We start from the raw sequence: 26,164 nt of genomic DNA on the forward strand, positions 1-26,164 counted from the left end.
ACCAAATGTTTTATACGTTATTAAAACAATGACCAAAGTTACAATTTATGTAAAAATATTGTTACTAGATTTTGCTTTTTTAGTGCAGCGTAATTTGATTTGCACTTTAATGCTGTGATGAGGTTCATAGGTGAAGACACGTGTCAAATTTACATGGACTGAATGTTATATAACCCAGCCTTCCTGAGAAGTTTCTTCCCATGTCAGGTGCAAAGTACCTGCCTGTCCAGCTTTTATCAGCTAAGCAAAGGGACGGGCAGGATTCATACTATTTACACAGAGATGTTCCATTTTCCCTGGATCGTCTACTGCTCGTCAGCTGAACTTGTTACGCTTGAGTAAGTATTACAGCCAGAAATCTGCCTGGCACCTTTGCAGATGGACATTCAGTCATCTGGAACCTCTTGTAATGTATCTAGGTGTCGGTACTTGCATGTTGTTTTTTTCTTTGCAAACTTAATAATTGGTTTGACAGTGAAGCTATGTTTAGTTAGAGACATATGTTTGGTGTTGTCTTTTGAACGGTTGGTCTTCCTCCAAAATGTCACGATTGTAAATGCAGAGGTATTTAGATGAGATTAATGATTGCTGGCACTTGATGAGCATAGTCGAGGCACATTAATGGAGCAGAAAGGGCCAGTTAACCACCGTGCCAGCCTGGAGCTGGACCTGAGCATGGAAACTGTGAGAGAAACACTGATCTCTTCCAGCTGAGTGCATGTGTGTGTGCGTGTGTGTTTGCAGTATCTCCACTGACTGCATAGAAGAGGGGTGCATAAAAGTGTGAGTGCAAAAGCTTATGAAGCATTTTAGTCCATTGGCGTGCACGGTGATTGCAGATGCTCTTTGGTCATTGTATGCATCTTCCATCTGGTTTATGTCCTGACAAGATTTTAACCACAAGCATTTACATTTGCCTTAACTTTAGCCAGATTTAAATCAGAGTGCAAGTCTACATGGCCTGTAATATGCAAATCAGCTTCTTACAGTTGACCTTTCTGTGTTGTTCCTCATTTCCAGTTTTTTTAAAAATGCAAATGATAGTTGCTACAGCAAAAAATGTGGCAAACTCTGAGCAGCGCAGAGGCCTAATGTACTGGAATTAGTTTTGGTTGGCATCTATGGAGATATGGGTGTATTTACATAAGGATAAAACACTACAGCCCGAGCTGCTGTTGTAGAAAATGAATCAACACCTTCTGACCAATCAGATTCAAGAATTTGAATCTGCAATGGGTAGAGCAGAATGTGGAAAGCGTTGCTGTCTCACAGCTTCAGGGTCCCAGGTTTGATCATGAGATTGGGTGAGGTTTACGTGGTGTTTCTGTGCGTGTTCACCCTGTGTTCAATCCATGTGGGTTTCTTCTGGGTCCACCGGTTTCCTTCCATCTCCCAGAAACATGCCAGTAGGTGGATTCATTAAGATAAATCACTCCTATATGTTTGTGAATGTGTGTATGGTGCCCTGCAGTGGACTGGAGTCCCATCCAGGGTGTATTCCTGCCTCATGGCTCCTGGAACAGACACCAGATCCAACACAACCCTGACCAAGATAAAATGCTTCCTGGATATGAATGAATGAATGAATGAATGAATGAATGAACATTTTGATTAAACACTGTTCTCACTGATAATCAGTTAAAGGTGGACAGTGAGGGAGAAAGTGTCAGCGTGTGCTAACAAGGTTGGTATTCAGCCGATGTGCCAGCCATATGCCCACGTGACAGAGATCAAACCCACACCGCTGCTTTCAAACAGTGAGAGGAAATGGGTTTGTTCTCCTGATTCTAAAACAGAAGAGGGAGTTGCCTCTGAGAACACTCTGGAGTTTCTATTATTTCCATCTGTGCATGAGCGTGTTGTATGGAAACTATTATGGAGCCCCCCAAACTTGTTAGGCCCTGAGAGGTGTGTGTGTGTTTCTGGTTTGCACACAGGCTGAGTCACAGAAGCACAGCCCATTAGTAGACGCCCCCAGCCCAAAACAGAACAGCGTCTTTCCCGCTTCTCACACTCCCTTCCTCTGTCTAACTGATTCACTGGAACTTCATCTCACAGTAGGTACAGTAGGTTTCTCTCCTGTCACTGCATTCACACACTCCGACTGTACATTTCTGCATAAGCTTCACTAGCTAACACTTACCTTGTGTGCTCTCGTGTTTCTAATTACTTCCTTTGTGCATGTTTACTCGATTCAAATCTCCACTCTTGTATATTGAGAAAAGAGACTTTAATATCCTCATGTGAACTGTGGCAGCTAGCACAGCCTGATCTTCTGGATTCCAAGCACAGAGTGTGTGACTTACAAATGGGATACTAACCCATATGCTGAGCAGTGCTGTATAAGTGCCATTGTTTTATTCACTAGAGGCATATTTTCCATGCTGCATTGTAGAACTGGACTAAACTGAATGTCAGCATTAGGGTGAACACTGAGGACGTTTAACTCTGGAGTAACTGTATGTTTCTGTCTAGCAAGCTAATTTCTAATTTTATCATACAATATTTCGTAATAAGTCATTGTGATTGTTATAATCTGGAAGATTTCATCACTTGTCCAAGGTTGCTGTGTTTGTCCTGGTACATATGACAGGAATTGCGTAGTAAATTTAATCTTATTCTTGAGACAGTTTTTTTAGGGTGTGTATCACGTAGTCATTGCAGTATTACTGTTTAATATGATAAAAAGCTGTTTTAATGTGATGCATTGTGATTCAGTATTGTGTAAACATTTCATTCATTTATTTATCTACAGTAAGTGCTTTATCCTGGTCAGGGTTGTGGTGCATCTGGAGCCTGTCCCAGGAAAACTGGGCGAGGAGGAAATACACCCTGGATGGAATGCCAGTCTATCACAGGGTATCGTTATGAAAGAAGTGCAGCTTAGTAGTTTTAGCTTTGAGGAGTGGAAGGCCACGCCTCCATTACAAGCGACTGACTGGCACAGAGGCCACACCTCCTTCACTGGGACTGACAGCCTTAGAGTCCATGACTTCTTCACTGGGACTGGAGGCCACACCTCCTTCACTATGTTAGACAGAAAAGAAGCCACACCTCCACTACTGTGACTGGCAGATACCGAGACCACATCCCCTTCACTGGGACTGAAAAATACAGAGCTCACACCTTCTTCACTGTGACTGACAGGCACAGAGGCCACGCCTCTTTTACTGGGACTGAAAAGCAAGGCAAAGGTTTGATGACGTCAACTATATTTATGTGTGTTTCCAATGGTAACAGTGATTGTCAGAGCCAAGAGTAGGCCAACTCCCAAATGGTTTCCTCATCACTGCAAAGGTGCAAAACTCAATGGCTACATCCCTACATTCTACTTCCCAGGTACTGCACTATATGGCCAGTTGGAACCTATGTAAGATTCGCCCAATAGCTCAGCTCTGTACGTGAAGTTTAGCTAATCAGCTTATCTAGTTTATTTCCATTACAGTCCACAAATATCCATCTTGGTTGGGGTCTTTGCTGAAGCGAGGATGTTATTAATTATGCAGAGCTGCCAACAGTGCTAACAAGAAAACGTTAGTAGGCTAATCATCCAAAGTGACCCTGTTTGCTTGTTTCCTGTAAGCTCACAAGGCCAAGGCACATAAAGTCACAGGTCAAATCTCACCTAAATAAAGTTGGGACGAAGCAAAAAGTACCCTCTTCCAGAAGCTGATGCACATCTTTTCACGTCCTCCGTCCTTTCCCCTTCAGTGAAATAGCTTTTGATGAATTTGGTCTGGCAGGTGCTTTAGCTGTTATAGTATCTTCTGTATCTCCACAGAAGAGGTCAAAAATTATAAATGCTATGGTTAAATCGAAGAGTTTAATATGTTAGCCAGAGGTCTGCCTTTAAATTGATGGAGTTTATGTGTAGCTACTCTGTTTTTGCAAGAATGTCAGTGTAGCTAATTCATACTAAACTGTATCGCCACTGTATTAGTTTCATTGTACTAAGTTGGCATTTTGGTTATGAAGTTTGACTGATGCGTTTAGTATGGAGAGAGAATTAAAGTACTAAAGTAGACTAAAAAACATGCTAACTTTTGTTAGGATCTGTACTTCATGTGGATTTATAGCAGTATTAGCATCACAGTATTAAAAGTAAATATTTGCCAGAGTTGTTAACCAAACTCACACACAGTCTTACATAACACTGGGCCTTGCCCATAGCATTGTTCCTTCCATACTGTCAGGACTGTTGTTAGTTAAACTATCATAAGGTTGGGATCTAATAATATTTCAACGCTGATGTCATTTATAGCATTTTTCAGTTATTACTGCTTGATGATAATGAGGAAGTTGAATACCTTCCCTAAATAGGACAATCCTGATGACTGTGGATAGTTACATGTGCTGTCTGTGCTGGAGTACCGGCTCTGCTTTTGGCAGGTAGGATGAGGGAAGTGTATACATGTGGGCCTTCTCTTCTCTTCTCCTCTTCTCTTCTTTTGCTTTTTAGTAGTCTTTGGAAATAAATGTCTACATATGCATGACTCACGCACACACACACACACACACACACACACACACACATACAAATTCGGGTACTGGCCTGAGTTACACTGCCTCCTTCCAAACCACTGAATTATTAAAAAGCTGCTGACTCCTACAGCTCTAGAGAGCCAGAGACCTTCACAAACAGCCGTCCTTCACACACACACACACAGACACACAGACACACACACAGACACACACACGCATATTCACAGACTGTTAACTCGCTGAGAGAAGTAATCATGCATATCTTATACATGTCTCGTTGGAGAGACACAGCATATGTGTGTACGTGTGTGTGTGTGTGTGTGTGTGTATGTGTACAAACAGCAAACACTGCATGCTGCAGAAATAATGAAGCCTGTCACCTGAACTCTCAGTTACATAACGCCTCTCCTGCAGGCCATGCTGCTGTGTGAGCTTACAGTTGAAATCCTTCACCTGTGGGAGAACTGGTTTAGATTCTGTGTCTTAGCAACATTAAACAGAAACTATTCTGTCTACTTTAAGACAAATAATCCTGTTTACGACCCTCCTTTGTTTACATTTTTTTCCTTGAGGAATTTTTCGAGTTAATCCAAGTTTCAGCAGGTCATGGTTGTCAGTGACATACTATGAGTGTTACTGTGTATTATTCCTTCAAGTTTTGCCTATTCAGATGTTTGTCATAGCGTATAGAGTACGTTCACAGCATTCTTTTGCTATGCTGGGTTTGACAGCTAGCCAAACAAAACAAGGAACATTTAAAGGAATACTTCAGCATTTTTCAACCTAATCTTCTATCCACCTCATCATGTGTGTGAACCATGAGCAATAATTTCTGTTTGTAGAAATTGGCAGAAAAACTTTTTTACGGCAAGGTCACATATAATGGAAGTCTAAGGGCAGATGTGGCTTTATTAGGGTCCATAGTGGAGGCTAGAATACAGGTGGGCAAAACCACACAAGGGTAAATCCAAGATCACAAGTCAACACAAAAGCAAGTTTCAAAAAAAGGAGACAACAACATAAAAAGCTCTGACTTAAAAGTTACAAAAATACATGACAACACTTTGTGACAAGTATGAAAAACAAGCAAACTAATAAAGGGCTTAGAATTTATACTCAGTAAAACAGGTGAACACATTAGGGTAATCAACCAGTGATAGGATGGGGCAGATACAGGACTAGAACAAAAAAAAAAAAAAAAAAAAAAAACCAAAGTTAACAAAAGTATGAAAATGAACCCCAAAAAAATAATAATTGCAAAATGACTTTATTATTAGGTTTAGATTATGTGGAACTGCCACAAAACAAGTCCCTGTGAATTAATTATTACTACAGAAATGATCATTTATTGGAATGAGTGCATTATTATAAATCTATCATTTGAATTACAGCTGGAACTATAGTCAGAACACCTTCTGTCCATCATATTCGAGAATTCAACAGCACTGTGGTAAAAGTGGTATATAAGCTTCCACAACTCCCTTTCCACTTTCCTGCTTGAGTTGGGGTGTAATTTCATGTTTCATTGCCAGCTATTTTATCAAAACAGCATTTCCTTGGCATTGTGAAACCAGCTACAGCCTGGTGGTCCCTTCTCACATTTCCTGCCTAAAATAAACCATGATCTCACACATTGGAAAGAAGCAGCGATTTCCCCATGTCTCTTCAAGATAATGAAGTAATGAAATCACCTGTCTGTAAGTGCACTGTTTTAAATGAGGGTGTGAGGTCGGACATGTATAGCCATGCTAGGTTCATGCTCATGGAGGGGATCGGCGAGCCATTGCGTAACCCCTTAATGTCTTTCTAACATGCAATTCTTTCAGAAGTGATGTCTGTACTTGCAGAAAGTCTTAATCTCTAGACCTATACATTGGTATACAGCTGGCCACAGTGTACATGAATCAAGGGATTCATTATTGTTTACTCCAGGCTTATGTCAGTCTTTCTTTGAGTCATTTGGAGAAACCTGTTCTTTTCTATGTCACAACTTGTAGAAAGAGAGAAATAAGAGAAAGAATGGAGGGAGAATAGCATGGTTAGGAGGGTGGAGGTTGTTTTGTATTTGACTTCCCCTGTTTTTATCAACTCGCTGTAGATATATCACCTTATTAGCACAAAGAATAAGTTTGGTGCCTATTGAAATGTCATTCTGCAGTGCAGAAAGTCAGCCAAGAACGAGTCAAGTATACGCTGCCTGATCGTTTCCACGGCAACCCTTAGTGACCGGGACGTTCACCCCAGGCAGAGCAAAGTGTGTGTGTGTGTGCTTATATGGGGGAAGTTACTCTATCAAGGGAGTGAATGGAGGTTAAGTGTAAGAGTAAAAGAGAGGGAGTGAGTGAATGAGAGAGAGAATGCGTAGCCAGTCGGTGAGATCAGAGAGGGAGAGAGAGAGAGAGAGAGAGAGAGAGAGAGAGGAGGTCTGAGCTGGTTAGATGTGCAGTCAGAGAGAGTGTGTGTGGGAGAGAGAGAGGCTGTGTTTTCCTAAGGACTCTATGCACAGCAGTACCATCACACACTCCAGTAGATCTCTGACACAGACTTTGGTGAGTTCACTTTTCCCTATTACATAGCAACACTCAAACTTTACAACTTCGTTATCTGTAGACCTTGTCCAGGCCTTCAGGGCTTCATTCGGAAAGGTACAGTAACCTCCGATGGACTGTCATGTCTTTCTGAGCAGAAATAGTAAGTTCTCACATGATTCAGGGAATGAAAAATATAGCAAATATGTGAAGTTCGTTGAACCAGTTTGTTTTCAATGACAACTACCTTTGCGACTTCTCAGGTGCTTTACATATTGAGCGCTCTGATTTGTTTTAAAGGAGACACAGCAACGGATATGTGGTGTTGAAATGATCTAGAATGATCCTGGGTGGTGTATGGAAATCATTATTATAAAGTTCCTGTAAATTGAACAACAGTGTAAAGCTGTACAATTAACTGTATTTTAATTGTGATTGGTGAGCTTAGCTTGACTAATGTTAATGTTAGCTATTGATGTTAACAGTGTTAACATTATTTGGTTCTATACTGTGATTGCGTATTCATTCATTTGTTATGAATTGTGTTTCCGTTTAAAAGAATACCATTTAAATGATGTTCCAGGTGAAGTTCCAGTTACGTTCCAGCTTATTTTCCAGTTGCTCATCTTTCAAGACCCTGTGTAAGTTGTTCCTATAGAATATATAATGTATTACAAGTGCATTAATATAAACCTGTGATTTGCCTTGCAGCTGGCACTTATGGCCGAGCTGCTGTTATGGATAATTAATGAACACCTTCTGACCAATCAGAATCAAGAATTCAACAGTGCTGTGGTATACAGTCAAACAACACTATTTTCCCTTTAAATTGGCTGTATAATTTTGATTAATATCAGTATTAACATGAAGCCCTAAAATATAAAAGTGTATAACATTATACGAAATTGTAGAGCAAGTTTATCTCCAGGCTTTTATAATAACGTATATGGTAACCTGCTGAACTTTCAGCCTTGTTTTCTTGCATTCAAAGTCTTTCTTCCCTTCAAAGGTTTCTTTTTACTGACTATAACATGCATGAGTGAGAATTTTCTCAGAAGTGGGGTTTTTATGGAGTCACTCTGTTCCTCTTATCATAAAAGGAAGGCTTACACATTAAAAGGTCAGAGTTTAATCTGGTTGCATATTTCCTGTCCTTTTCTATGGCTGTCTTTCCTCTTTTTTGTAGGTAAATGTGACTGGTGTCAAGTCCACTAGTGCGTGTGTCTAGGGATGAAGGAATATATGGTGTGTGTGTGTGTGTGTGTGTGACTGAGAGAGACAGAGAGAGAGAGACAGAGAGAGAGAGAGGCTGTACCAGAATATAACTTATGTAACTTTCCCATGGATCTCTGATAAATGTGAAATTACCAGTGGCTTACCACTAGCCAATATTGCTAGCATGATAGCTAACAGTAGTCTATTATGCTGTGTAAATCAGTAGCCAAGTCACTAGCAAGCTAGCTTACACTTGCCATATTGTGTAAACCAGTAGACAGGGTCACTACAAGCTAGCATACATTACACTAGCTATTATACAGTGTAAAGCAGTGAGCAAGATTGCAATAAGCTAGCTAACATTAGACTATTATATTGTGTAGAACAATACACAAGGTTGCTACCAAGCTGGCTAACATTAGTCCAGAACATAAGTTTGCTGCTAGTTAACATTAGAATAACTGTGATATTGTGGAAAAGGATCTCTGTAAGATGGCAAACATTAGAGTAACTCTTATATTGTGTAAAACAGTAGATAAGGTTGCTAGCAAGCTAGATATCATTAGATTAAACATTACAGATTGCATCATACTGCGTCAGCTAGCACACAAAGTTGCTATAAGGTAGCTAACATTACTGTCATATTGTATAAAACAGTAGACAAGGTCACTATAAGCTAGCTAAAATTAGACTGTTGGATTGTGTAAACTAGTATCCAAGATGGCTAAAAGCTAGCTAACATTAACTGTTGTATTGTGTAAAACAGTAGACAAGGTCACTATACACTGGTAAACAATAGACTAACTAGCATATTGTGTAAACCAGTAGACAGGGTTTCTATAAGCTAGCTAACATTATACTAACTATCATATTGTAGAACAGTAGATAAGGTTGCTATCTATTAAGCGAGTTAACGGTAGTATTTCTTTTTTTAATTTCCATTCTGCTTATTATTTTCCCCTTCGGTAGTTCCCCTGTGCCCAACATTGCCAACATAGTGACTAGATTTGGTGACTTTTTAGAGTACTTTATTGGCCTTCTTTCTGAAAAGAGCCTGAGTTTAATTGTGCTTGAGTAATCCCCAATCATCATTGTGCCTAATTGTTCCCAGTGACCAATCACTGATCACCAAATTAGTCTAGGTGACTAATAGTGACATTTTGAACATGCATTAGCTACTTTCCCCTAAAAAGAGTTGATAACAATGCCTTAGCACTCCAGTGTGGGGGTTTTAGAGGTCGAATACCACTGTTTTAGTGCTATCTGAGATATTTAACACATTATGAAAGATAACAGTTGCGTGTTCGGATTGAGCATTTATCAGTCACAGAGTACGTACAGTGTTATGCACGGAAAGTCTGCCTCAGAAGCGATGAATGCTACACCTTCGAGGATGACTATATAACTAAAAGAGAACCAATGCCTCATTAGTTTAATACGGCTGATATATGACTAGGCTTCCATTGGGAAACCGCTTGTATCCAGCGCTAATGGTAATAACGGACATTCCTTGCTCTAGCAAACTCCAAACTCAGACTTTAGGGCTGTGGTCTACTAAATCACCCGGTTGGATGGGCTGAGAAAACCAGAGAAGTTTTTAACCCACAATCCAGAATATTAAGTTGCCTCTGCTTAAGCAAATACTCAATAGAAACATGTTGAGCAGCATTCCAAGAAGTACAGAAACTGCTCTTTGTGTTTTTCCACATGAGCAGGGGACAGCGAGTTCCTCCTAAGAAGCAGAACATGAAACGTTATGTCAGCTTATTCGTCTCTTAAACCTTCCTACAACTTAACGCTGCTGTACATTTTTAAACTAATCCAAGAGCATAACTCGGGTTACAGGAGCAAGTGTAGCGGTAGTAGGTAAAAGACAAGTATGAGCAAACATCCGAACAGCGACCGACGTGTTTCGAAACAGCCAGACGTGTCCGAGTGGATCCCTTAATGTCTTTTGACCCTGAAGGAGTGTCTGGCTCTTCACTATCAAATGGTATGCAGCATCTGGGCTGATCAGAGGGCCATACATGGTGAGGAGATGGGCCTGTCTCTGATTAATGTGTGTATCCTTTAATAACAGTTGATTGTAAGCAGACACACAGAGCCATGTATGGGCCAAAGTGAAAGAGGGAGGGGAGAATGTGTGTTTGTGTGAGGAAGAAAGAGAGAGGATTATAGTGTTATAAAAAAGAATAAAGGGAGTGTATGGAAATGCTGAGACAGGAGAAAGAAGGGATGACGAAGATTTTTTTGGACTCCAGGTCAAGTGTTGTGAGCCTCACCTCACAAATCATTTTGGATGGTAACCTGGTACTCGTCTGTTATTGCTTCCTTAATAGATAATGTCCTGGTCTCTTCGTAAACCATTGTTTTTTCTTTTCTCTCTGTTTCTCTCTCTCACATACACGGCCAGATTTGATAGATTAGATAGGTTTGCTCATCATTTGCCAAACAAAGTAGGAAACAATTTGAGTGTTTCAGATATCGCCTGAAGCGAATGGGCTGAGTTATCTCACTCGCAATCGTGCTTGTTCGTTGTATTGATTTGTATGCATACTTGCATGGTCTTTCAGGATTTTTGTTACGACCCTGATGTATAACAGAGCCTGCAAACATGCGTCATTGTCATGCACCAATCTGCACTATATAAACACATCTTCTTCCTTTTATGGAATCATCTTAAAACAGGGATTTATGTCTCCTGATCTATTTGGACAGACCCAATGACTGATTGGGCTCATCTTTTCCAGTGTGACAAACAAAACAGCTTAGGTTCAGGACGTGTTCCAAATACCACCGAGGATGGATAGAGGTGTGGGTTAGAATTTGTCTAATCACAGGATTGAGGGTGCCAGGCAATTGTGGCAGAGGGAGCAAACCAGCTTTTCATTCATTCATCTTCAGTAACTGCTTTGTTCTGGTCAAGGTAGCGGTGGATCTGGAGCCTATCCTGGGAAAACTGGACGCAGGGCCAGAATACAATCTGGATGGGATGTCAGTCCATAATCAAAAGGCATATCTAAGAACTGCTTTGTGCTGAATGGGCTGAAAGAATTCATTCGTAAATTGTTTGCAGGAGCATTTACAAAAGAAGTGTTGTATTTTTCAAAATCCAGCTAGTTTGTAAATTTTACTAGCTTCAAATCATATAATTAGCAATGTTACTGCGATCATGAGTTACTGCAATTTTAATTACAAATTATGCTGTCAAGTTTGAATCACTTATTTATCCCATATTTCATTTGAATTTTTGTGAATTTTTTGTTTCATATTAATGACTGAAAAGAAAACATTCCAAATCAAATAAAAAAATTACGTCAAAGACGAGCCGTTTGTTTAGGACAAAAGAAATGGTGCCCTACAACAAGAGGAAGAGTTAGTGTGTGTCTAGTAGATGATGCACTGCAGTGGCTGAGCTGCATTACTGGACGATTGAGCACATAGAAAACATCTGTTTCACTGTTTACTTGTTATTTGTTGTTTTCAGCTCTGTGAGCTTTGCCTTTTATTAAGATTTATGGGCATCGCTAAATGTGCCATGAAGGCACTTCATTTATGATGGGCATTTATCAACATACGTGTATGAAGAAAATCAGCCTTACTGAAACATTTGTGACATCTGGCTGGAATTTTTAGTTCGGTGAAAACTTTACTAAAAGATTGATAAATGAGGTCGAATGAACAGGACAGGCTGGTTAATAATTGAAGACCTAAAAGAAGACTTTATACGCGACTCTAATTTTGTGTGCTTTCTTAGTGGAACAATAAGACATGGTCAGTCTAAGGGCACTATAATTAATAGCACAGCAGTTGAATAGAAGGGCCGTGTTTTGACCTCACTGGTAGTTGAAATGCTTGAGTGGTTGATAGAAATACTGACAAACTCAGGAGAAACATATATAATTAGTGACTTTGGCAGTAGCGTTTGTCTTAAAGTGGTCTGGGTTAGTAGACAGATGGACACATTAGCACTGAATCTATGCTGGTGGTCCTTGGGCCAGCCAATTATAAAGAAGTAGAAGAAGTAGAACATCCAGCATGAGTTCTGACCGGACTTTTTCACTCGGTCTGCCACCCAGATGACTAATGCTTTGTGCATTGTGCATAATGCATTTCTCTCTTTCGTATTTGCATCATGGGGTACAACAGAGACAGGGTTCACTCTTCTTTGGATACACTTGCTATTGTGACTAAGGTCACTGGGCTCCAATTGACTTCCTTAGGCTCAAGGGACAAGGTGGTCATAAAGACTATAAAGCCTAAAGTTAAACTATAAAGATAGTTATAGTAGGGATTGTTGCTAGCTTAACATGTAGAATAGCTAGTCTGAAAGGCTGTGTGTCCTTTATCCTTATGACAATAGTTCTGTGCTCCAAATGGACGTAACTAGACATGTTATCTCAAAACTTTGTAAAATCTCTAAAATTCACCTTTATACTACAAATTAAGCTTAACAAACAGTTCTACAATTCTTGCAACTTCTGGAAAGTTTTGTTGCACTTCTGTAAAGCTAATGTTTGTAATGAAGTAAAGTAAAATTTGGTCACTTTAAAACCATTAGTATTTATTTCCTCACAGCACCACAGATGATAGACATATCTGGAAGATAGCTAATTTGTTTGACATATCAAGGCCGATAAAAAGAGTCTATACATTTCAAATTAATCATCTTCAGCCTCTTTGGTGATAATGCCATCATTTTTCCCATTCACCTACTGGTTGGTCATGTTCCCAGACCAGTGACTCAGACTGCATATCCCAGCAGGGCCTGGGTGACGTTACCTTGAAACATTGCTGTGGAAAAATGTGTTCACTGTGATGTTCCTTGTAGGAAGTTGCACTTTTTTTTTCACCAAGCTTTGGAACAGACAATTCTATTTAAAAATAGTATCTCAGAGATCTTGGCTGATATCTCTTATATTGCTATCTCTAACCCAAAACATCTGGCAGGAAGAATGGAAACTCTCGTGATGGGACCCATAACAAAGGACCACGTCTAGATTCATGATGTCACTGAGCTTTCAGAGGTATTCAGTACTATTGGTTTCAAGCCTAGAATATAGTTGACTGGAACCAATTATGGCTGCATTTATCCCAAAACTGGCAGAAAATATAGCCGTGAACAGAAGAATTGCTTGTTAGATGACATAATTTAATGTCCATTTGCATTCTAAAAAAGAACTCATCCTTTTTATATTATACAGAATTGAAATTAGGGATTACGTACAAGAAAGAGCAATTTCATTAAAGCCAAATTAATTTTTTTTTTGTGAAATTAGTTGTACAGAAAGCAGCCTCATTTATGAGAAACCCAGCTGTGATCTTAACCATTTACAGCTTCTCATACAACTTTCATCTCAACTGTTTATAACATGATCAAAAGCCAAAACATCTTTTCATACAAATTTCTTGAGACAACAGCCTATAAACATGAAATAGTGGGATCCGGTTGGTTAGTATACAGTTGCCTGTATAATGTATATATTATAAATCTAATCAAAGACTTATAGTAATATGCTAGCTTTGATGAATATATCCTCATTTTGTGTATACGCTTACAGTTTTTTATTCATAATTATGACAGTTAGAGCTTATAATTATTATTTAAGTAGACCTGCCAGTTAATAAGGAAGACCAATTATAAAACTTCTACAGTGCATTGAAAATGGTATAAGGATGAACTTAAAAACAACCTGATAAAACGTGACCACAGCATGCGTTACGCCATATGGTAGTAATTATGGTCTTCACCCCTCAGGCCTCCCCTTCATTAGCTAAATTCATTATCTCAGTCTAACCTGTCTGTTACCCCATGCAGCTGGTATGCAGGTCTGCCGCTCTTCGACATTAGCCTCTGATGTCAGAGCCGGAACCTAGCAGTCTATAAAACAGCCAAAACACCAATTAGGCTTAGAAAACAATTCATTTAACAAACAACAGACATCCTGCTTGCTTGTTTAAGGATGAAAGCTTGATTAGATTAGAATGATGGATGGACAGATGGATGGAGGGAAGGATGGCTGGATGGTTGAAGGGATGGATAAAATGGCTAGATGAGATGAAATGGATGAAAGGGATGGATTTGGGGAACACTAAATGGACCATACAGGAGTCGTGGAGGTCCAGTCATTTTTGTTAGTTTGGATTTATACAGTATGTATTCATTTTGAAGCAACTTACACATGATGTATTTAGTTGAGCAGTTGGTTATAAGCCCAACCCAGATCTCTGTCAATCCCTGGACAACTTTCTGGTCACTAGCAACTTAGCGGCTGAGGTACCTCTGCTCCGAATGCTTACCTCAAAGTGACTGAAGCAATAGTGTTTTAATCTCATAACAATGCAATCTAACAATGTCATATCTAATATTAATAATGTAGAAGGCGATTTCCCAGGATGTACCCCAAATTGTCAACATGATCCCAGTTTGATGCATAGAACTGAATAATTTGCCCACTGTAAAAGCTCAAAGATGCTCTCCAAAAGTGCAGAGCAGCCAAGTAGCCATGAGTTCTGGGAAATGTGTCTGATGTCACTGCCAAGTTTACTGTACTGGCTATGTGACATTCCGAAGCTCCATGCTCAACATCAGGCCAGGAAACGACTCTTGCCCTGAAGTCCATGTAGGGCTCGCTGGATAAACAGAAGCCAAAAGGCTTAGATGATTCTGTATATAAGAACATCCTGATCTGCTTGTCCTCTGTAGACCTGAGAGATACAGAGAGGTTCGAAGGTTCTGAAGTTTTGAAGCAATATTTCCTTCTTTACTAACATTTCAATTGTTGCATTTTCTGAATGCAGTAACACATAAGACATAGAAGACCACAATTAAAATCAAATTCATTTTAGGGCTTTTCTAAAAGCAGTTAAAATTTTTATTCATCTTGGTTTTAAATAATATGCTCTTGATAGCTAAGAGGCAGTGGAATACATTTTCGGTTGTATTCTTCTGACGCTTATGTAAGGGGATCTGCCAGGTAAAGACGGCTTTACACTGTATGATTTTCAGCTTAATTTTGCTCTTGCAGACAACAATCATGCATCATAAAAAAATTCTCAGGTCGTGCGCTGAGATGGGCGATCTTAGGACACGTAATTGTGGCAGCGTTGGAAATTTTTTATTAAAAGTCTGACCGCTGCTATGATGCTTGTCCAAACTACCAATAGGAGGATGGCAAAGGATTATATGAAACTCATGACAGCTACAAATACAGTAGTTGCAATTTCAAAACATAAACAAAACAGCGGTCAGAAAAATATCCTTATTACTTCAAGCTCACGTTGTTTCTATTTGTGCAACTCTGTTTTCTGCATGATTGATGACTTAAACAGAATGTAGGGATTTTTAATTAATCATAGGTCTGTCATTCAAGGACCTTCACTCTAAAATCTGACATGGAGAACATATGTTATTGTACAGTCTGTTACAGAATTTGGCCAGGATTTTATTAGGATCATATCATACAGTGTGAAAAATGAAAATCTTAAAAGACTGCTGTAGTTGCAGTGTAAAACCGGCTTAAGGGAGAATTATAGACCTTGCTCAAGGCCCGAAAGTGGCCAGTTGATAGTCTTGGGATTTAATAATAACTTTCCAATTAATAGCACTGACACTTAAAGGAAGTGTTTTTTTAAGCCTGATATTTATCTACCACATTTGCAGCCTACGTGTGATTATCATGAATAGTAATTTTAACATTTGCTGTATTGAGAAAAAGAGACTCATGTAGAGAAATTGTGTTGGACTGTGTTGGAGATTTACAAGCCATGATAAAATACAGCAATACAAAATGGTGTTTCAGTTATTGCTGCTCTGAGAGCAGATTAGCCTAAATACTCATGTTATCTAGATCGCCTCTACTGAGGGATCTTTAATGTGTTTAGAATAAAGAAGCTGATTAACTAGGACCAAAAGCATCCTTTCCTGATGTGCTCCACATGAGGCATAGATGGAAGTCTACGTGCTATAACCATGTGTTGAGAATAAACACTGCTAAAGCCTTGTCAAGTTCTGCATAGTTATTTGAGCAGTTTTATGGCCTGGCTATCAGGAAGAAGCCTGACCGTATTAGGTTGACTTTCTCCGCTGTCTCTCTTAATCTTAGATGGGCGTTAGAGTTTTTCTTGCTGTGTCCACCCTCTTTCTCTCTCTCTTTCTCTCTCTCTCTCTTTCTTTTTCTCTGTACCCATTTAGGTAATAGAGGCCTGAGGAAGCCAGGCATGCTGCAGTCCAGGCCAAACAGCTTTATTGGCTTTATATGGCTTTTTATGGCTTGGAGTGCAGTACTGCTGTTATTTTGTTGTTTAATGGTGCCAAAATTGTGGTTTCCATCTCAAAGACGCAGCTCTGACAGGAAGAACAGGAGGCAATTGCAAAGGATAGGAGGATATTATATTATTATGTCACACACACACACACTCACACACACACAGACATACACAAGTACACTCATGTCCTTCATGTCTTAAATCCCAGTTTAAGCAGTCAGGATTAGCCTTGAAAAGCAAGGAATTAAGTATCTGTCCTGATATATGACTACACTAGTCTCATTAATCTTCACTGACATCCACATATTTACTAATGATAAACACCATATGTTAGTCTCCTTTTGTTTCTGGTGTTAACAGCATGAATAGCTACAGTGTCTGAAACCATGAGCTCATTTCAGTCAACCTTTTGCGTGCTGAATTAAATTGAATAATAAATAAAGATTGTCTTGAAAGAAGTAATTGTCATGGGATAAGAAATGACAAAGGTGCTTCTTTCTGCCTCTGCAGATGCGAGGGTAGGGAGCACCAATGAAATTCTTGAATATTAACTCGAGGTTTTGGCATAGTTATGTGAATTACATTGTGGGTATTACAGACTACTTTTGGTAATGTTTAAGGTTGAGTCAGAGCTGGTCTTGTGAAATATGAGTCTGGAATGAGGAGTGCTTTCCAAAGTACACAACACTTGCAAAGTGAACAACTCCCACACACAACCATTATATATATATATATATATATATATATATATATATATATATATATATATATGTGTGTGTGTGTGTATACAGACACAAAGACAAACACACATGCACTGAGGAGGCCTAGGCACATGCACATGCAAGTAGGTATGTAAGCAACAGAAAGATTCACAGGGTATCTGCGATCATGAGCCAGCTGTCAGTTATGACAAACAAAGACCACTTTCTTCAACACGAACATGTGGTGCTGCGTGATGCATTTACAGCATCCATAGGAAATGCCTGGCCAGTTAAATTAGGCTGCTAATTACTAATTAAATATGAGTTTGTTTATATTATGGTGAACAGAACCAACTAAACCACCCCATGCACATCTCTAGTTGAGATAAATTAAGAACTTGAGTGATGTAGCTGAGGTTGAGGAACTGTCAGAGCCAGAATTCACTGACAGTGCTACCATTTCTACCTCTGGGTTTTTTCCCCCAGTGTTTTCTAGTGTTTCTGGAGCATTCCCATTTCAGAAAGGCTCAAATCTGTGTAGAGGTATAGCTGTTTGGAGCAATATACAGCTACTGATACAGATACAGATAGTGGCATTGCATTACACCCCTAAATGTGAGGCCTGCATTCATGCACAAACACAGCAACCATGTTGTGAAGCATGCTGGTGTGTGCACAACACACACAGAACAAACAGCTTGTTTCCTTGTTATGTAACAAGGCCCATTCAGGCTGATGAGTCATGACAGATAGGGGAAAGGACAATCACCACTCCAATCCCTGTGCCTCAGGGCATGTAGCAGTAGAGACTTGATTCAGGAAACTGACCATAGTCATTAGAGTCTGTAATGCCAAGTATGGCAGGCCACATGAAAAACACGTCTCTGTCCAGTCTCTGAGCGGCCAGCGCTGAACTGACCTTAGTGGAAAGCTCCAACAGAAAGCTGATTTAAAAAAAACTCATAGTGGCTTTGTCAGATATGTGTCTCCACATGAACCATGTTGAGAAGTATGCTTACTCAAATAATCTTTTTCGGTCTTTTTAATAAAAGAAACTTTGCCCTTGCCTTTGTTTTCAAAGCATCTGATTGTTCTGGCTTGAAACGTGTCTTCAGATATTCAAAGCTGGCCACATTGTTAACATGAAAATTCTAGTAGGCGGAGAAAAAAACAGAGTTTTACCACAAAAACCCTAGTGTATGTCAGTGGATAAGATGGCTCTGTGTTGTAAACGATAAACAGCATATTCTACCCTGCACTTTTTACTGACCAGAGACCACAGTCCTGCCTAATTGAGGTTCACATATTCACAGGTCAAAGTTCACCTATATCAAGTCGGCGCAAAGCAAAAGTAACCATTACCAGGAGAAAATGCATCCTTGGATTTTACACCAGGCAAATTTGATTCATTTAGTCTGACCACTGCTTTAACTAAGAAAGCAGAAATGTGTGTGTCTCCCATATCACCATAGCAAGGAGTCAGAGATTGTAAATGTTAAGGCTAACCCATAGATGTTTTCAAGGCTTTGAAAAGTTCTAATTCTACACTTGTGGCTTTAACACTGGGAAAACTGGATCAATAGTTCTGGTTCCAACTGTCCTACTTTCACTCTATCTATAAATACTCTATTACACTGCATTTTTTAATGACTTGAGACAGGAATTGAAAACTGCAATTGAGCAGTTGAGGATTAAGAACCTTGTTCAAGGACCCAACTGAGGCAACTTGGTGGGACTGGGATTTAAACCCACAACCTACCAAATCAGTAAAACGTTATCACCAATCCCAGTAACAGTTACATAGTATATGCCTTTTCTTTCACTTCTAAGTAACCATTAAGTTTTCAATTCAAGCTGCTGTTAGCTGATTAGCGAGCATACAGCAGGATTTGAGTCACCCACTAGCATGCACTAGGTATCTAGTTATAGATTTAGCTATTCTTTGGAAGCCATTACAAAACCTTCATGATGACAGCTAGCTTGTCTGTAAAGTTTATCAGCTAGCTAGGAACATGCAGCTTCTCTTATCTAGCCACCATGTTGTCACAGCTGTCTGTAATGAATAATCTGACCAGCTGTCAAAACACAGACTGAGCTGGTCAAACTGGTAGACCATCTTCACCAGCCAAATTATTTTCTAGCTTTCTTATTACTTGATTAAATTGATCAATAAATGTTTGAGATTTTCGAATAGCCTTACTGTTGTGTTATTTTCTTAAAAAAATATATATTGTCCATGTTTTAGCATTAGCAGCATTAATTTAGAAACTGTTTTCATTCTACCAGTTTGTCCAGCTCAGCCTTTGTTTGGCAGCTGGTAGCTGGTCAGAGCAAGCTTGATTTTTGCCAGATTACCTGCTGCTCAAGCTGCAGCATAATGCCTCATTGTGGTCAGTCATAAATAGACAGTGCTCTTCTAAGATGAACTACTGTAACTTTCAAAGCAGTGGCCAGGGCTTCACTAATATGAGCTCAATTATCTCCACCAACCAATAATTCCCTGGTCATTGTGGGACCATGAAGAGACAAGCCATGTTCTCTTTGGTGAAATAAGCCTTTGCATAGCGCAGCTTATTTGGCCATTGTTAAACTAGTGTGTCCATAGCCATTGCTTCATTGCTTTCCATAAGGTGGAAAGGGAGAAAACAATTGCTGTAGGCTATTATCGTTGGATTGTTTACGCTAACCAGTCTTGGAGAAGGAGTAGAAAGTGTTTCAACCGCTCAACCAGCCTGTGAGAGACACATCAGTTGTGACCACTTTCCCCTATGGTTTCTCCTCCAATGGAGATCTGCGAGAGATTCCACCAATCATGCGACATCATTGCAGACACAAAGCAGATACAGATCACTAACGGTCTCTAATATTAAGCAGGCCACATGGGACCACTGCCAAACTGGTAGCTGTTAAACCTTCAGAACATTCTGAACAGGACAGACTTTTGCCGTGGAGCAATGACAGGGCTATAAATGGCTGTATATATCTCTCTTAAGATGTACCATAGAAGACTGAGATACTCTTCTTACTTAAAAATCACAAAACAGATCACAGCTTGGTGTGATTTAGCACTCTGTACTTCTTGGGAAAAAGAAAGTAGTGGGAGTAAAACCACTGCTGACCTTCTTCCTCTGGGACTTTGCAAATCAATCCCTTACTCAAAAGAGAGGATATTTCAGTCTCTAACACTGAAACTCCTTGTTTGTCGCTAAAGCTTTGAAACAGCAAGAACTTCTGTATCCTTTCGTTACTGTTAAGCCCAGTAATAAACTGAGCATGCACACCAGACTGCTGAATGAACAGCACGAGGCAACTTATCCACTACTGATGTGCTGAAGCCCTCTCCTGGGAAAATGTTTAGAGGGTATCAACACCATATGACTCACTTGTTCCATTTAGAATGATTCAGGAACAGAAATGATTCAGTAACAGAAAAGTTACTGTGGCTAGCTGCGACAGAATGTTTAGGTATTTTGGAGAAAATGTGCATGGTGCACCCTCGCTCCAGGGCACAAACTGTAGCAGGGGCTAATAGGAGATTTGTAGCAGGAGCTAACTGGGGGTTGGCAATAACACTGTGAATTTAAGAACCGTCCACTCCACTATACATACCCTCCCCTCTCCTGGAGAGATGTTCTGGACCTAGAAGGGGACAAAATGTCTGTCTTGATCCAGTAACAGGGAAATTACCTCTAGATTTCCTACATCTTTTTATTTCCAGTGGTAGGTTGGACCATGCTTTGCACTGGAGTAGCATTTGCATTGGACAGTGCTTTGCTTTGGAGTGCTTCAACTTGTTTGTTGGCGAATAGCTAGCTTAAACAATGGGAATTGAGAAGTCTTCGCAGACTTCAATTGCAGGCATAGATTTACAGTAGATACACACTTTGGACAAGGCAGTGACATGCTCAGTTACATGCTTGTCGTATTTCTTATATCTTTAGCAAGTGATGCCTGGGCATACTTAACACCCAGCATGCTTAACATGTTCCACATGAGATGGGGATCCTTACTTAAGATCATAAATCTACAGGCAAGAGCAGGATGTAATAGCTTTAGCTGTGTCAAGGTTTCCTTTTCATGTAGAATAAGTCTGCTAATTAGTGAGTAAAACCAGTCCACACTAATGCCATAATAAACCCAACATAAAGTAATAGAAGAGGCCATTGACTGTGAAGAAAATATCAATGAATATATCAACTAGCTCACTTTGACATGTTTACTCGACTATTAAAATAATGAACATATTTTGCACTGGTAACAAAAGTACATCCAGATTCAGTCATAAGAATCTTATGACACATTTTATGGTGTGTCAGTGGATTAGACTGCACTACAAAGGTGTTGGAAGCTGACAGAAGTGGTAAAATTACCCATATTCTTTACTCAAGTAAAACTTTAATAAATCCTTGTTTGAAAGTTGAAGCTTCAAATTCTTAACAGCAGATAAAGTAGAAAAGTATAAACTCTTATATTTACTTGCTAATCCTTCTTGCAGTAAAATTACAAGCAAATTAGTGACTCAAATGAAAATATTAGCTATGGCTAACTAACAGCAGCTTTATTCCAAATCTCTCAAATGTTAGCTAGCATGGTAACACTTTACAGTAACAGTATGTGAATAATCATGCACTAATACCTGAATTAATACTTACTTAAATATGACCTAATGGTGAGTTAAGGCATGTACTAATCATGAACTAATGAAGAGCTAACCTTAACTATGACATCAGTCTTATGAATTCATGCGTGAATAACGACCACCTTAAGTGCATGTTAGTACGTTGTTATTTAACATATTAATTAACACATAGGGGTAAACTAATCAAACATGCTCTATATGACAGAATATGAATTAATCATGCATAATTTCAAACTGTTTATATACTGCAATTTGCCACATGTGTACACACTGCTCCTTTGCCCACAAGGGTGAAATCCTTATCCTAATACAATAACATTTATTAATTTAGCAGACACTATTATCTACTCAACCTGTTTTGCATCATTCACCATCATTCTCAGACTAAAACACTGGAAAATAATCTTACGGTGTTCTATAAGGTTATTTTCCAGTGTTTTAGTCTGAGAATGATGGAGAATGACACAAAACAGGTTGAGTTTGATTAGTTCATATTTAAGTATTAATTCAGATATTAGTGCATGATTATTCATGTACTGTTATTGTAAAGTGTTACTGCTAGCAACCTAACAGCAACCTGTCACAAGTGGATGTAGCACATCATCTTTCACTCTCACTCCTGCTGTCACATCTATTTAAATGTAGATTTTTTTTAAAGGAATTTAGATAGACACTTTGAAGCTGTCTAATGCTAAAACGTCACCTTATGACTTTACAAATATATGATTTATGTATGAAAATGTAATGATTTGAAAATCTTTTCTTCAGTGAGTACAGATAAATAAAAACTTCACTTCCTTTAGTAATGTATCAGTCCTAAACCGAAAAACAGTATAGTTCATGACATCATTATTGCCTGAAGGGGAGGTGATTGGGGCGCCCTACGAAACCTGCTTAATTTGTCCACATGACGATTCGCTCACCGGAACAGAAATGAAGTGATCATGTGTTACAATTATGAGCAAGTGTTAAGTGTCTCTGGAGAAGTCACTACTGCATTTTGAGTTCTATACTGTATGTCACAATTTAAATGAAAGGAAAAAAGAGGCTCTTTACTTATTTCTTTCTCTGAGGTCACAGCATGTGTCTCTGAATAGCAGAGGAGTGAATATTTCTGGGAAGGAAACCCCCCATGCAACACACAGGACAATGTGATTAATGTCATTAATGTTAACTCATATAATGCCAAGTTAGATAACTGTAATGTTATTATTAAGAGCTTTTAGAGTATTCCTAGGAATTTTGTTGGGGGAGTTCATGAACTCATGTGTCATATTTTTACCTCAAATATTTATATGCTGTTGCTATTCACAATTTTCCAAACATTTTATTAATATTTCTAATGTAATTACAATAGTGAATTTAAAAAATTACATTTCTTATCAGTCAGTGTTAGGTAGCATTTTAGTTATCTCCATGTTTCCTGAATTTGTATGGAAGCCCTGTCCAGTAAACAGAATGAGATTGTCTTTTCTGAAAAAGGATACATGCAATGCTGTCTTCATATTTGTATAAAATAAGACATCTTAGAAACCTCCTGTCCTAATGCTGCCTTATAAATAGGACCATTTTTTATCTCGGGGTACAAACTGTCTAAAAATGCTGCCTACTTAAGCAGCATCTTTGTGAATGGCAGGCTGTGAAAGTGATACTTTAGAGTGTCAAAAATAATACTGTGTCTACTGAATATCACAGTTTGTTATACCACTGCTTACCATAATCTAATCTGTCCAAAAGAATGATGAATTTTGCTCTTTTGAAGACACGTTTTAGCTGGTGAAACTGGAAGCATTATAAAATTCTGTCTAAAATGTACAATATGTGTAGTCAGTTACATTTGAAGAACACTTGGCTAATATTATTTTCATAATATTCTTTTCCCAGACAGTGAATCTGAGTTATTCATAAAAGAAAAGGACTGGAAACCCCACAGATGACATGCAGCCTCAGGTAGGAAAACACACATCACACTGTATTGTGGATTTATACAGCAAGCATAGCAACACAGTGGCTGAAAACACAATGAGTCACAAAAGTATAAACCTCAGTTCTGCCTAACCATAACAGGATGTTAACTTCCATAGAACAAAGTTCAGTCTTGTGATGGTGGACATAAATGCATACAACTTGTCCTTTGGTAATGACTTAAATACTGTTTGTAAAACATATCATGTTCAAGAATTTTAAAAACTCTTGGTATGAAACCTCTAGTGACTGAAAATTGGAATTCTTCCAAGCACTTGGGATTGAAATCATAACCTTCTGGTACCTAGTAGAAATGGATCCTTAACGTCTGAGTTACTATTATATATATGAGTGAAATTTATACTGCAGCTCTGTTAAATTCTCTACTCTGATTGGTCAGAAAGTGTTGATTAGTTTTCTATACCACCAGCAGCAGAATAGTTCCAGCTGCAAGGTTTATTTTAATGCGCTCATTCTAATACACTATCCTTTCTATAGTAACAACTTACACAGGGAATGTGGTGGACGCTTCATATAACTGTTGATACGGTGACATTTTCTGTGAGAATATAGTTATTTAGCATTTTTGGAAGGAGTCTCGAGTGTCTATGCTTTGTAACAGTCAAAGCTGTAAGTTTTAAGTTTTAAAGTCTTAAGCAAGCTGTGGTGTTTTTGTCTTACTAACTTCATGAGAGAGAAAAAATTGACGGTGGTGAGGGAAAGACTGTTTGTAGCTGCTATAAGTGATAACAGGAGCTAACTTGCAAATTGCTGTGGTATAAGAGGAATAAATCACTTCATGATGTGCAGTTGTTGGAAAATAATAAACTTCATGGTGGTAAGAGTAACACCACTTCATGTCGTGCTGCATCACATCACCCCATCGTTGAGTATTTTCCTATAATAGAATGGCCCCCGAGTGTTTTATTCACTACATAAATGACTTTCACTCTGTGGGGTGCATGGAATTCCAAGTTATCTAGATCAGCTCACACACGTGAAAGCATTTTTAAAGTGTAAGAAAACACAAGGCACTGATTCAGTGTTACTCTGGAAATGCTTTGCGCTTGACTGCCTTTGAAAGTTGCTTAGACTGTCTAGACTATTCATCAGCACTCTGAAAGATGCCTTAGGAAAGACTTACAGCCAAACACCACAAAACTGTAAACTGTGAAAAAGAGAGCGGGACTATTTATGGACTGCACTTGGATGTATGTGAAAAAGCCTTCGTCATTGGTCCCCTGACTCACAAAAGCATGTCCGTGATTTAGCAAGATACAATTTCACCATCTGTGAGAGCACAGGGATCTTCCCATGACCTCTGTAGTTCCAAAGTGAGAAAAAGGAGCATGTGCAAATCAGGTCAAGGAATAGAAAGCGAGTGTGTGACGGGCCAAAGGAGAAGCCATGGAGAAAATGAGAGAGGAGAAGGGCTGGAACTTTAGTCAACACATAAAAAACATGAAGGGATGCGAAACCAAAATTGGTAGACATGTATCCCTGTAATGAGAGGGGAAAGTTGGTGCTCTTCCTGGATTCTGATGATTGACATTGACCTTTTCTTGACCCTGCTGCCCAGAGCAGATATCTCAAGAGAGACCTGAATAAGTCAAGCTTCTGAGAGGATAGTAATGAGCTTTTCCTATTCTGGCCCCCAGAGACATGGGTACAATGGGGTCTTTATCCTAGCACTGCAAGATAGATGGCACTGACGGAGGGTGAGCTCCTCCCAATACACTCCATTTAAATAGATTAGAATGACTCCTCTTTCCCTTTTACACCCACGTAATGAGGGTCAATAAGAGAAAAGGAGAGGAGGGGAAAAGACAAGACAGTTCTTCTACTTCTAAGCTATTAGATGGTGCTGTAGAGCAACAGCGGCTCATGAGCATAAATTTTGGTGGGGCAGGACAACATTAATAACAAAATAGCCTCAAACAAAATTAAATCAAGAAGCTATCACACTTGACTTGCTATAGGCTTCTATCTACTGAGTAACCCTATAATACAAAGTGAAGAGTTGACAAAATACAGTCATCCAGCATACAGTCTAGCAGTTTAGATGTGCTTCTTTTCAACAGTGTTCGATACAGCAGGTGTGAGCTTGATGCCATTAACCAGGGTTGCCAGGTTTCAGCTAAATTTCCAACCCCAACCATATCTCATTAACCACAAAAGATGTGTGCGTGATTCCATCCCCAGTGGGCCTCTATTAGCTCTTGTTGCAGTTCCCATTCAATTATAACACTATGTAGATAACAGGGGCAGTGAGCATTCTGCCCCAAAGTTGTGCAACATCTATAAAGATGTAACTAGTATTTCAACAGAATTTAAAAGTTGTGAATGAGGACTTTATTAAGGACTTT

General features: G+C 39.1%; 1 protein-coding gene across 10 annotated transcripts in view; it reads left to right on the forward strand.

Annotated features, from left to right (window-relative positions):
- The first annotated feature begins 295 nt into the window (after window positions 1–295).
- Window positions 296–26,164, forward strand: part of sorbs3 (sorbin and SH3 domain containing 3) — a 54,199-nt gene continuing 28,330 nt past the window's right edge. Inside the window, exons 1-3 of one of the 10 annotated variants that reach the window (XM_026925019.3) lie at window positions 2,038–2,057; window positions 7,594–7,651; window positions 23,718–23,783. In XM_026925019.3, coding sequence (XP_026780820.3) covers window positions 23,772–23,783 — 12 coding nt within the window. In that variant the 5' untranslated portion in view covers window positions 2,038–2,057; window positions 7,594–7,651; window positions 23,718–23,771. Of the gene's footprint in view, window positions 339–1,952; window positions 2,058–2,879; window positions 3,340–5,710; window positions 7,032–7,569; window positions 7,652–23,717; window positions 23,784–26,164 lie in introns of those variants that run through there. The other 9 variants (XM_053236370.1, XM_026925023.3, XM_034306409.2 and 6 more) reach the window with 9 other exon arrangements.

This window comes from Pangasianodon hypophthalmus, chromosome 8 (assembly GCF_027358585.1).
Source record: "Pangasianodon hypophthalmus isolate fPanHyp1 chromosome 8, fPanHyp1.pri, whole genome shotgun sequence".
NCBI lineage: Eukaryota > Metazoa > Chordata > Actinopteri > Siluriformes > Pangasiidae > Pangasianodon > Pangasianodon hypophthalmus.